The sequence below is a fragment of the Gobius niger genome (genome assembly GCF_951799975.1).
Source record: "Gobius niger genome assembly, chromosome: 8".
NCBI classification, from domain to species: Eukaryota; Metazoa; Chordata; class Actinopteri; order Gobiiformes; family Gobiidae; genus Gobius; species Gobius niger.
In genome coordinates, this window is record NC_136859.1 from 17,898,607 (window position 1) to 17,912,118 (window position 13,512).

The 13,512-nt window shown below is 39.7% G+C and overlaps 1 protein-coding gene across 1 annotated transcript in view; it reads left to right on the plus strand.

Moving 5' to 3' along the window:
- Nucleotides 1-13,512, plus strand: part of cdkal1 (CDK5 regulatory subunit associated protein 1-like 1) — a 157,220-nt gene that overhangs the window by 132,244 nt on the left and 11,464 nt on the right. Inside the window, exons 13-14 of the mRNA XM_079562336.1 lie at nt 6,483-6,566; nt 13,042-13,206. Of these exons, the coding sequence (XP_079418462.1) occupies nt 6,483-6,566; nt 13,042-13,206 (249 nt within the window). The remainder of the gene's footprint in view (nt 1-6,482; nt 6,567-13,041; nt 13,207-13,512) is intronic.

Consider the following 13,512-nt stretch of genomic DNA (forward strand, 5'->3'; position numbering starts at 1 on the left):
ATACATTAAAGTACACATGTATCAGCTGCACTGTATTGAAGGCCACACAAGCCAAGGCTATATCTGATGAAGACAGAAACTAAAGTGAAGGCCAGTGACTTGTAGTAAAGAAAAGCAAGGACAGCCATTTGGATCAGAAGAAGTAATGTTTGATAATCGGTTGCCTTTGCTTGTCATAGTGGAATAGGCAACTTCAGGCCCGGGGGTAAAATATGCCCCTCTAGCATTGAATGTCTGGTGCCCAAGATGAGCATGATCAATATTAATACACACAGCGAAGATCAGATACCTGTTAAAGTGCTCGATAATGTTTGAAGTTCCTAATATTTCCTACTGGACTAAAAACTTGGGTCTGGGAGGAGTTCGTAGAGGTTATGGCAAACCATTTGTTGCCTCAGGAAGGGGAAGCAGTGCTTCACTAACACTATTTAAGAGCTGTTGACCTCAAGGGTGGAAGAAATACTTGAAGGATCTCCTCAATCCAAATCTCATGTCTTCCAATGAGGAAGCAGAGATTGGGTGCTCGGGGGTGTCCATCACCCAAGCTGGTCATCAAGGTGGTTAGAAGTCTGCCTCTGGATTGGCAAAACGGGGTGGTGGTCCCTCTGTTTAAGAAGGTGAATTACAGAGGGATCCCACTCCTCAGCCTAGCCGATAAGGTCTATTTCAGAGTGCAGCTTTCATCCCAGTCATGACCCTTCATCGGGTGCTTGAGGTTTCATGGGAGTTCGCCCAACCATCTTGGCTGGCATTGCTGCCAGTAAGTCAGACCTGTTCCCAGTGCAAGTTGGTCTCCACCAGGGCTGCACTTTGTCGCCAGTTCTGTTCACTTCCTTTATGGACAGAATATCTAAGTGCAGCTAGGGGCCTGATGGTGTCTGGTTTGGGATACTCAGGATCTCATCTTTGCTGTTTGCAGATGATGTTGTTCTTTTGGCTTCATCAAATCAGGACCTTCGGCGTGCACTGGGGCATTTTGGAGGGACAGATGGAGAGTGAGGTCGATAGAGGGATCAGTGTAGGGCTGAAACAACTAATTAATCGACAACTAATCGATTATTGAAATAGTCAACAACTATTTTTGTAATTGATTAATTGTTTTCTGGTTTACACACTCAAATAGAGCAAAAAAGACATGAACATTTTGTAATTTTTAATGAAAATCTACTTTGTTTTTATAGTTGTTTTATATAGTCTGTAGTGTTTTGTACATTATAAATTTCATGAATATCTGTCTGTGGTAGTGGTTTTCACACTGTGGTGTGTATGCTAGTAGTAGTTCTCGGGCTTATTCTGGTGGAACACAGAATTGCAATTTGGCCCTTTATCCATTTTTAATAGATATACTGTCATGCTCTCAGTGTTGTTTAAGTGAGATTTAGTATGGCGACGTGTAAACAAGCAGCAACTTCTTCTCTCTTGGTACAGCTGCCTTTTTTGCCTTTTTCTGTGAGCTGCATGTGTGGTTTCTTCCACACTGTTTTGCCGGATGCTTTTGTACGTCTTTGCCGTGTTTTTGTGGGGTTCGGGGGGTTTTTACAGCAGAGAGTCCATAATGGTCCTGAAGAGAGCAGCTTTTTAAAAGTAAACAAACAGTGCAGGACACCACGCTCTGAAACAGGGCCAAACCCAGGAGGTGGTGCACCGTTTCAGAGGATCAGAGGAGCACTGAAGGCAGACGGCCTGGGTTTCCCACAAACGTGCTGAACACAATTTTGTTGTATGGTTGTACAATGACAGATAAAGCACTTACTTACTAAATTAAGTTTTTTTCTGGTTTAGACCTGATATGGGCCAATTTAGATTTGTGTTTTTTAGAAACTTTTTGGCTTGTTTTAGTCCTGATTTTATCTTGAATCAAGGCCCTGGTGGTACTTGAAAGATTAAATATCTTGTCTTCATGTGGCTTTACTTGTTCAGGCATACTTTGGTACACTATGTAGCCAAACAAACTTCAAAATGCAATAGTACAGCCTCATCCTTGCATTGTTTTTTAGGATGTATTAACTTCTAGTTACTTAATGGCTGATTTGCAATTGTTCCTCTGTCCTCTTAGCAATATCTCCTCTCTATAGAAATTGTGCATTCAGAGCTGACTGACCCACTTGTCTCTCTTAAGTGTTTACGTCTGGTCTGAAGAACTCTGAAGGACTTTTCTTCTGTTAATTTACTCTAACATGGTGAAAGCTTACACTTCTGTATTTGTCGTTTATCAACCCTTGTAATAAGTATTTCTCTGATTAACTATTGTTTTAGTTTTAACACCTTTAGTTTTTTTTTTTTTTTTTTGGGGGGGGGGGGTTATTTGTCAAAAGCTGCAATCACAATATGAGTCCAGCAGGGCACAAATATTTATATAGGTAAATGCCTTAAAAATACTTTGAGTATATAAGACTTTACATACTTAAATCTTTAATTTTTACATGAGGAACAATGTACAGGGAGAGATACTTTATCTGATGAAGCTAAATAGCCCATTCAATAATAATGTCACTATAACAAATACCTTTTAAAGTGAAACTACACACTCCAGGCCACCCTCATACACAGTTTAAAAAGGCCTGTCAAAGTGGGTTATGCCAGGCGGACCATTAGGGGGAATGGGTTTACTATGAGGAACGCCATGTCGTCACAGATAAAAGAGAGTTTCGCACCTCGGTTGTGGTAGGGACTTGTTTTGTAGAGCTTAGCACTGCAAAAAATACCAATTGCAGTTAAACATTTAACCATGACTGGCAGCCGCACAGTTTAAACCACAAAAGTGCAAATTACACAGCTTTACACTAAAATAGCAAATGCTCTAAAAATGTTATAAACAGTTTAACAGTGGAAAAAAAACTTTGGTTTAGCTTTAGTGCTTAGTTCCACTTTATGGCTGTGGTTCCCAACCTTTTTTGTCTTGCGTACCCCTTGAGTCATTTCTACTCAAAGTGCCCCTTAACTCTTAGGTGCAGCCAGTTATTTAGAACATGATCTCCTTAACTCAGATGTATTGGTATTGAGCTGTGTTAGAAATACAGCAAAAAACGCTCATTAAAAATTCAAACCTTTAACTGCAAATTACCACTGAAATATTTCTCGCGTACCCCATGGTTGGGAAACAGCGCTTCATGGTTCTAAAGAAATGTGTCTTTTGCATATGATCCATTGTGCAGTGCTGCTTGAGCAACCTGTCACAATAAACCCAACTCCAAATCTTTTCTCTTGGTCGGGAAATGGGAAATGGCATATGGTGCATGATTTTTTTGGTTGTTGAATTGGGCAAACCAGAGTTTGCTCAGGAAAGAAACTCAGACATGAGGCGGATAGACTTAAAGGAGGCAATGCTCTCAATCAAAGCAACACATTTAAGGTATTAGGTTAGATGTAAAAAGTCAGGTTTGCTTCTTTGCATACGTTAGCAGAAGCCATTAGCCTCCATAGATTTATCTGTTAAAGCTTTAACAGACTTTAATTACTGAAGGTGGCACCTGCCAAGTAAGTTTCATGCTCTGAATTAAAAGGGTTTGGGTCATATAGGATAAATAGAGCACACTGAAGAAGAAAAAAACAGATTAACTGTAAAGCTCTCTTTGAAGATGGTGAAAGAATGTTGTGGAGCGGAGGGAGCTGCACAGGAGGAAGAGGAAGGAGGAGGAGCTACTGAAACGCTCTGAAACTGGGACAAACCCAGGAGGCGCTGCACTGTTTCAGAGGATCAGAGAAGCCAGCCAGGTTTCCTCCGGGTGCTACGGTTTTCCCTTCCTCCTAAAACATGCTGATCAGTTTGCCCCGCAGTGGCGGCGCGGCTCAGGACAACACAGTTGTACATTGACAAATAAAGCACGCACATACTTGAGTTTTCAAGTGCCCCTCAAGAATGTCCTTACACTTAGCAGTATTGAGTTTTTTGCTTAGAAAATGCTTCAGAAAATATAAAATCTTATCAGAAGTTAAAATGTTTCACACTTTTGCACAAAAACTTTCACAGTCAAATGCATTTTAGTTCACTTCATTTTAAACTCAAGGAATTCAGAGCTGAGAATTGCAGGCATTTTTTCGGGGTGGTTTAAAAAATTACAGATTTTTGGGGATTTGACTGGATAACTTTATGAATTGTTTGTGATGTGACCAAGGGCATTACACTTCCACATTAAATGTTTACCAGCACTGAAGCAGCAGAGCCTCCAGTAGCTCTTCAGCCTTGTTCAAGTGTCTCTCCAAAGGCTTTCCAATTTTTTACTGGAGTTTGATGGGCAACGTTTTAGATGCATATCCTTTGTTTTGAGCTCAATCTGCCAGCAGGTAAATATCAAGAATATTCATACGAAACACAAGTAATTTTCTTCATCATCGGCTTCTAACTTTCCAGTGTGAAATCCACCAAGGTACAGTTACACAAATGTCTTCAAGAAACCGTTTGTTTTGTAAAAGCATGGTTTCTGGGTAAAATAGGTTTGAGACCTCTGAACTGGAGCTTTTTATTTGAGACAATCTGAAATATTTTGCTCTCCCTTGTGCCAGCGTGTGCTTCTTTTCCCTGTGTGCTTCCTTTTCTGTGTGTTTTAAAAAAACAGGGGCTGAAGCTCAATAAATGAAATAAACCGTGTTATCTGTTCTTTTTCTCTGTTACAATTATTTAAATTTAAATACAAAGCAAAGAAAAATCTATTTTTTAAAGCGATAGTCTATAAGATTGCAAATTGAGAAGAGAGAGAAATTTAAAGGTGTACTATTAAGACAGGACGGTTCACAGGAAACCTCACCTCATTGGTCAAAGTGATAGCCCGGGGAGTGAAATCAGCAAGGAGAGGGACTTTAGAAAAATAATATTATTTAACATTACTTACGTTACATTATCAGGCCCTGTTTGTCAGTTATAAGCAATCTATTAACTCTGTAAAACATTTCAACTTACAGACTATCACTTTAATGTACTGGAAGAGTTAGAGTACTGTTTGCTTAAATAAACATTACTTCAGTACAGTAACTTGCTTCATATTTCATGATATAATGACTAATATCTATCAGTAATACTTTTTAGATGCATCAAGTCAAAAGGCCAGCAAAACCTTCTTTGCAAGTTCTATTGTCTGCATATTGATATCGAGATATTAATCCCACCCCAACCCCCCCATCATAAGGTCATTCAGTTTGCATCTCAGTTGAAAGTACAGCAAAAGGAGGTGGTGATTTTGAGGTGAGTCAGACAGTCAGCATGTCTCTGCAGGTGTCTGTCTTTGAGCCCCTCTCTCTTCTCCACTCACATGCACTTAGTCCGTCTATAAAAAGCGACAGAAGCAAGAGAGGTGTGAACAACAAAGAGAATGCCCAGAGATATAGGGGAGGCAGGACGACAAAAAAATATGAAGAGAAGAAAGACTTGTCTGCAAAAACGGAAACACCTTAAGCAAAATGCCGCAGCCTCGACTTGTGAAGCTATGTAGGGCTTATTGCTTTGGAAAGTGCAAGGAATTGGTCAGTCAGCAGTGTACTGTACTGTAGTTTTAACTATAAAAATGCTAATGTCGGTGCCTATAGGACCGACTGTCTAGCCCCTTATAACACCAGCACACATTCATATTATCCTGCAGCGCTATTTTCCTCTCTGCTGGTTCAGATCCAAACTTTGTTTAGTGATTCATTATATGACTACACCACTACAATGATTCAATGTGGAGCTTTAGGCCAAACGAAGAACAATATATTGACTTCCTTCATTCAGGGAATGGGAAATGCAGTGATCACTGATCCGACCATGTACTGCCTGAATAAGGAGTGAAGATAGTGTGTGTTTTTTTATGGAGAACAAAAGGGAGAATAGGCTTCTCAAACACAGTGTCCTTACAGCACATTTCTTTCACAGCACGGACTTTTCTTTTTAAGCCCTGTAACCAATTTGATTTGGAAGCCTTGTTGTACCATTTGATTTTCTGATGTCCTGAATAGACTGTTTTCCACAGGCATTTGAATTGCATCCTGTACAACCTTGTAGTTTTTCCTTTTATTCACTTTTTTCTTTTTGTAAGGGCAACCACTGAATAGCGCTCACTATCTTCTATGCTAAGCACTAAAACTCAAGTGGCATGAAACCTTGGAATTATAATTAAATGCGAGCAGTGCTGACATAAAGCAGAAGAAAAAGCAAAAGTTTGATTGAATTTGTGTCCCGATGAATTGGATTTTTGTGTATGACCAAGAATGCTTTGAATGAAAACTTTTTAAAGACGCCTTATAGGTACATCGCAAGGGTAAAAATACACTTGGGAATAAATACTGTTTGAGTGTTGGCAACAGGTGCAAGCAATCCTCTTTCTTTATTCGTATGGTCGTCTGCATATAGATAAGTACATCTATGCACTGACAGATGGTCACATATTGGAATCTTTGAGCATACGCAGCATGAAAGGTCTATTGATGTGTCATTTGTTAATAAGCACTGCTGTTTTTGATATTTGTTCATCGAGCCATGAAGGTTTCTAATCTCTCTGATCTTTCTGCAGGTTGGAGCGAGGCAACATGTGCTGGTGACAGAGGAGTCATTTGATGCCCAGTTCCACGTAGCGCACAACAAATACTATGAACAGGTAGGCAGTGTTCATGTACAGTATGTCATCATAACCATAAACGATATTACATTGAATTAATACGAAAGTTATGACTGAACAAATCTTCCGATATTTTTGTTGATCAATAAAAATATAAATAATCCGAAGGGACTCAAAATAAGCTTTTGAAGAAATGACGCAAATGTAAAGTACCTTTTCAGTCAAAGAGTTCCAGACCAAACAAATTCACTGGGAAAAGGTCTGTATGACATGCTTTTCATTAAAATTCAAAAGACTTTTTGGCACCATCTTGACTTGATGCTACTAGTTTTTGTCAAAAGACTATGACCAAAAGTAAAATATATTTCGCAATTAACACTGTAGGTAAGACATAAACTGTTTTAGATCAGCGGCCTCGCCTCTCCTCTCACATGGTGGGTTAGAATTCCTCCATATTGAATACTTGGCAGCAAACTCCACAACTTAAATATTTGCCGTTCTGGGTATGCTCTTCCTGATGGATGTTTTTTGACTCGGGCGCGTGAGTAGAATATCGAAATAGTTGTCTCGGATGGCACTCCGCAGATAGCATACAATGAAGGAGCTGTAAATTAATCTGCAAGTGATAAATATTTTGAAGCTGATCCAAGTCGTTCCTCATTTTCACACTTAGTGAATCAGATCAGACGCTTTGCTCTGCATGTCACAGGCGCATTCACAGCAGGTGCTTGGGCTTAGCTTGTACTGAATAAAGTAGGTTATCACACAAACCTCTATATATGCACACACATAGCCCGCGGTGGTCTTGAGAGCATTTTGGCGGCTGATAGAAGAAGTACTTTTTGCATTTTTTCCCACTGTAGTAACATTAAGGTCAGCCCTAAAGACATGAACATTCCATCCTACACATAGGCAGGAGCTCGCACACAGCTGTTCACCTACACACCACTGATGGCTTCAAAGACCTGCTCTCAACCTGTGAAAAATTCACTTTAAAACATCTTCAAATAAATCAATTTCCTCCTGCTTTAACCATCATCAGAAACATGTTTGAAGTTATGCTTTTTATTAGCGGGCAGGGCAGGGGATGGTAATAATTTTTCCTCCCTTCTAGTTCCCTCTCCTCCTCCGCTCTCCTCCTCTCAGGACCTCCTTCTGCAGGCTATAAACTTCAGTTACAAGTGTCACCCGGTACATGCGTATGTGCTGTGAGTGCGCACAGCATGTTGTTAGTGTGCACATGTCCACATATGGCCGCCGCTGCTGCACTGGAGAGTTTAGCAGCATGTTTTATGTCATCTTTTTGGATGCGCATTAGGCATTTTTCTTTAAATCAAAATTTGACAACACTTGGGGGAAAACATAAAGAAAGTAATACTGTATGTTCATTTGCACTTTGGTCATATATCCATATGGCATGTGTTCAGTACTTTCTCGAATCAGCCACATGCCTGAGCTGTAAATTATATGTTTGGTAACGTGCATATACAGGAGCACCTCAGAAAAATAGAGCAGTGACATCATTTTGTTTGTTTTAAAAGCTAAATGTATTTTTAGGATTTAGTACTCTAAACTGTGGTGTAGATACACTCAGGGTTACAGAAGGATTCAGCACATGAAGTGTAGGAAAAACAATTTTGACACTTTAATACTACAGTAGAGGAATTATATGTTTAATGATAAAAACAGGAACATTTACTCATTACAAATAAATTATTTGTTTTTATCAGTTTGTGATCAGATATTTCATTATCTGGTCCCTTCAATTAAATGGATACATAGATTCTTTATTTGATGTGTTGCTGCATTCACAGACATGGTTTTCAAGAACATCGAATAGGGGTCATGACTGGTCATCCAAAGCATATGCTGAAAAAGTATTTCAGGGACCCCTGTTTTAGTTTAGTAATTATGATATTGATAAATTAAGTAGTAGTAGCACATATAGGGTGGTCACGACAATTACTATATCGACTTATCGTTCAATAAATAACAGGTAAACAATTATTTTTGGGCTCGATATTTATTGTCTATACGTTTATTAGCATTTCCCCCCTATTTTTTCTTGAGTTACATTATATTTCTTTTTTTTGCCACTTGTGGTGTTTTGGGATATGATGAGTTCAAAGTATCTTGTATCAATAGAGTCAATAATATCGTTTATCGCAATACTTTCCTGCCTTAATATATCGAGTTTCCTATGCAGGCCTATGCACATAACATATTACAGTATAATAAATTGCCAGTTGAAAGTTACTCTGCTTGGTTTCTCCTCAACTGTGCTGTAAATAATTCCACAGCTTGTATGTATAATAACAGATGTTGCTCTATTAGTTTCCCCTTTTTGCCAAATCTTTCAACCCATTATACTGTTAACACAGAATGACAATATATTATGTGAAATTATGAGTGAGCGGCTGTGTTATGGCACTGTGGGATGTCCAATTCCCTCAGGGGTGGGGGTTTGAACCTGTCTGCATCTAATCATAAATATGGTGTAAGTGTCCGTGGGCCAGGTTTATGTGTGTGGAAGGGTAGAGGTGAATGAGAAAAGTGCAATGGACTAAGCCTGTAAAAAGTGCGCTATTTATTCAGCCTTTTAGTATTCTCTCAGCAAAAATACAACTTTGTTATTAAACTAAGAACTGCATTTAGGGGAACTGCACAAGGCATTTTGATGGTTTCATGGATTGACAGGAACTGGAATCTGGCAAGACAAAGAAGAGTGAAAGTAAAAAAAAGAACAAATTGTTTCAGCGCAGAGGAGTGGGTGGTTTGCGGAATTAAGTCGAGTCGGAAAAAACAAGAAAGTCAGAGGTCAGGAGAGAAGTGTAAGAGTAGTAGAATAGGACTGCTGGAGGAGGAGGAGCAGGGGAGGGCGGCTGCACAAAAAGTACAGGAGGAGGCAGAGAAAGCGCGGACAAATGGCCCAGTTTCACTTTTTACACCATCACATAATATCTATTCTGACGGCTGTAATAGGCAGCCGACCCACCTGTGAGCGAGTGCAAGGGGGGGGGGGAGTGAGGCAGTGAGGGGTGTTTCCAATGAATTCAGACAAGCTCTTTTATCATTTAATCATCCTGTAATGGGCAATGAACGGCCCTTCGCTCCACAGCCCAAAGCCTCGTTGCTGCACATTGAGCCCGCGAGCAGTTGTGCCCAGTGGTCAGCAGGTGTTTTGATGAGGCAGGTGTGCAGCGGTGGCTGTGTTTCGACCTTTCCCCCTCCTCCTCTCACATCCTGGCTGCTCTAAACTGAGGCTGACAGATTAGCAGTGATCCAGGCTTATTCGCACCATCGCAGCGGTAACACTGCCCATGCCGCTCACTGGCCATCCCCCTGCCCAGTCAGTAGCTTAGCCCTGCCGAGTTGTGTAATGGTTAGCCAGACCACCGCATGATCTGAGTCAGCGTGGAGCCGCCGCACTTAAGCTCACTTGGTTTAGACTTAAAATCCCCAACATGGTCAGGGGTTACTGCTCTGCTGCCAATCTTACTCCCACTACAGTGCAACATGTCCAAGGGTCCAGTAAAAACGACCCTTTTAGCATCTTTCCAAATAAATCTGCAGTAATAATAAGTCCCTGTATTCTGTTAGTTTGATTTATGTAGAGGAGAAAAATAAGGGGGGGGAACAAACATTATGTAAATTATATGAATTTGACTTTTGGATTAAGAATTGTTTTTGTTGCTCACTGCTGAGTTAGTTTACTTTCTCTCAGTGCAGAGTGACATCTTTTCCAAATCACCCACGTCTGGAAGTGCGTTTAACTTATGCCGCCTTTTTACATTTACACGCCAGAGTTTCAGACAATTCTGACAACTCTCATCTTGCTGCGAGGGCTTAATCGAATGGTGAGCAGCATAGTCCGAATACGCTGTGCAAATTTACAGAGTAGTAGCCAGCCTGCAGACTTTTAAACAGAAGTCCGTATGTAAATGTTGATTCGGTGGTAGCAACAGCCGAATCACAAGAGGAAATTAGTTCTTTGACTTTGCATCACGTCTCATTGTCAAGCAGCGAGGCAACTTTGTGCCGAGTTTGAAAGTTGTTTTCAGAAGAAGAGCATTTGCATACGATCTTTATTTACAGGCATAAGACGTTAAGAGCAAATTCCGTTTCGCGCTAAGCCGTAATTATAACTCTTTGTTTCCTCTCCTTTCCTGCTGCGATCAGACGAGATTTATAGCTGCCGTTGTGAAATAATAAGACAAACCATCAAATCCCACTGGTTTTATCTCACAGCTGTTGCCATACTTTTTGACCTTCAGGGCTTCCACAAATCGAGCTGGAAACATTCAGCTCAGCGTTGTTGTTAGCAGACAGGGAGCCGCTAAATAACAATATGGGCCGAGCATTAGGGAGAACTGTTTTCGGCGGCAGTTAATTGAAAATGTAATTGACAGATGTGAAGAAGCTGGGTTTTTATGGAGCCGATTTGATGGGTGTGTTTTGTCTGCATTCGGAACTTTAGTTAGTTTACTTACATATTTTTGTTGTACTTTAAAGTTCATGTATCTAAATCAGCATTTTTGAGATTTTTACCGTTTCATAATGTTGTATCCCCATTTAAAACTAACATTTGACTCTCGCACGTGTTAGTTATCTTCAGTTGTGGCTGGTTATGTAAACTCTAATTTATTTGTATTTATTAGCTCTAAAAAAAAAATGCCTTAACCCAGCACATTTCCTCCAGTTTGGCTTTGCCCAAATCCAAAAACTTCTTGGACAAAATAGTTAAATTAGTGATAAAAACATGGATGAAAAAGCAAACAAAAAACGCAACAAAAGAGCAACAATGTAAAATCATAAAATATGAAGATCCTCTAAGAAGCAACAAAAACGTACAGGAAAGGCAACAATAACACAATTAAAAAAGCAAGGAAAGGAGATGGTGAATTCTCGTCTCATGGCAACGCATCTTAAAGGGGTCATGGCCTGGCTGAGGAGAAATCACACAACTTTTCGCTCCTTTGTTTAACCTTTTTTTGTCGGATTTTAAACATATTTATACACATAGATAAAGTCAAGTCTTCATCAGGCCCATACAGATGTTTATCCACTGCAAATTGTTCAGTAGAAGCGAAAAAATATGCCATGCAGTGCTTACACTAGTGAGAGACATGAAGCTGGTCTTTGGACATTATTAGCCTTTAGGTTGCAGCTGGTTCACTGACCTGTGAGTCAGTCAGTGACCTCTGAGTCTGACTTGTTGAGCGTCCTGACACTAAGTCTGCCCACAGATGTAATTCATATTTTTGTGATAAATAAATAAGAATTTCATTATCATTGTTGCGCAAAAAGTTTTATTTATATTCCACCATTCATTTCAACCACCAAAGCAGCAGCAGATTAATACAATATAAAAAAACAATAATAAACTAGGACTACTACTGTTTTTTTGTTTTTGTTTTTTTACAATCTACTAAGCGCATGTACCACCACTTGTCAGACTAAAAAGAAACATCTAACCACATATCAGCAAATACCCACGAAAGTAGCATTAGAAACTCTTAATCCCAGAGGATCAAGGCAAAAGTTTACTCTATAGACGGCAGTCAAACAGCTCCAAAACATAATTTAAACAGCAGATAACGAAACAGTGCATTTACCCTCAGCACAATGATAAGAGGACATAAAGGAGTTGTTTATGTCCTGCTAAAGTTAACAATAGCTGAACCTGGGGGACAGATGTGAACTGTGGTATTAAACATGGACTCAACCATAGCGTTGAGGAGCATCGTGTCCTCCTTAGGTCTATTCATTAAAACTCCATAAACGCATGGCCACGTCCCCACTTCATCTTGTGTTGCCAGCGAAAAGTCTCGTTGCCAGGAGTCGTCCAAAAAACAAAAAATATTTGTATATTCCACTATATTCAAGGTAGAGCAACTTAAGTGAAAGTAACCAATGAGGAGTCAGTCTCAGAGCCAATTGTATGCGTGTGTATGTGCTGGAGGCGGGACCTGCCATCTATCCATCACCGTCATTTTCATGTGCCTTCTTGGGACTAATCATAAGTAGCCCTTTTATTTGTTCTTGTGATAAAAATTGTGATCAGATTTATAAAACTACAATGATTATACACAGTAATGTCATCAGGCAATTAGTTATGATATATAATTAACAATAATAAATTAAAAAATACAACTTATTCTTTTTCTCTTCACGCCAGCCCACACTTGGATATACGTCACACAGAGCAATCCCTGAAGTTTCTTTGAGTTATGAGTCCAGACCAAACTTTTTCTGATCCTGCCCTTAGTTAAACTCTCTTCCTTGCGCTTATTGGCTTGTTTTCCGGTTGCTATTTGACTAATATTTCAATACATATAAATATATATCAATTGTAAAAAACAAAAAACCCCACACGTTTTTAATATCCCTGATTTAGTTACTAAACTAAAATAGCTGCTGGCTGTACTCCCTCTTGAGTGGTCATCATGCTCATAATTAGGTCTCTTAAAATGTGCAGTAACACTTGTGGATGTGTTTTCGTCCCTGTACGCAGGTGCTGGTGCCCAAAAGGTCAGAGTTCAAAGGGAAGATGATTGAGGTGGACATTTACGAAGCTGGAAAACACTTTCTGAAAGGGCGTCCGGTCGAGGAGAGCAAACCTTTCACTCCGTCCATCGCTGAGCCACTTCAGAAGGGACAAGTCTCTGGTCTCTCACAGGTAATCACACGCACTTGTGCTCTGAGTGCTTTTCATCAAATCAGCCCGTCACATGATTAGCTGGAATATTAGTCATTTTTCTGGTCACGTTTTTCTTTTTTTCTAGTATTAGTTGATTGCATTAGAGAAAGTGGCTTTTTGATCTCATTTCCATGTTGTTTTGTGTGTAAAGTACAGTTTGTTCACTTGCCATTTTGCACCCACATCCCCCTTTCTATTTCTTTTGAAATATGACCAATCTTCTTCAAGGCACAACTTCGCATTGATGCAAAAATTGTTTCCTCGTTTTTTTTCTGTGCGTAATTA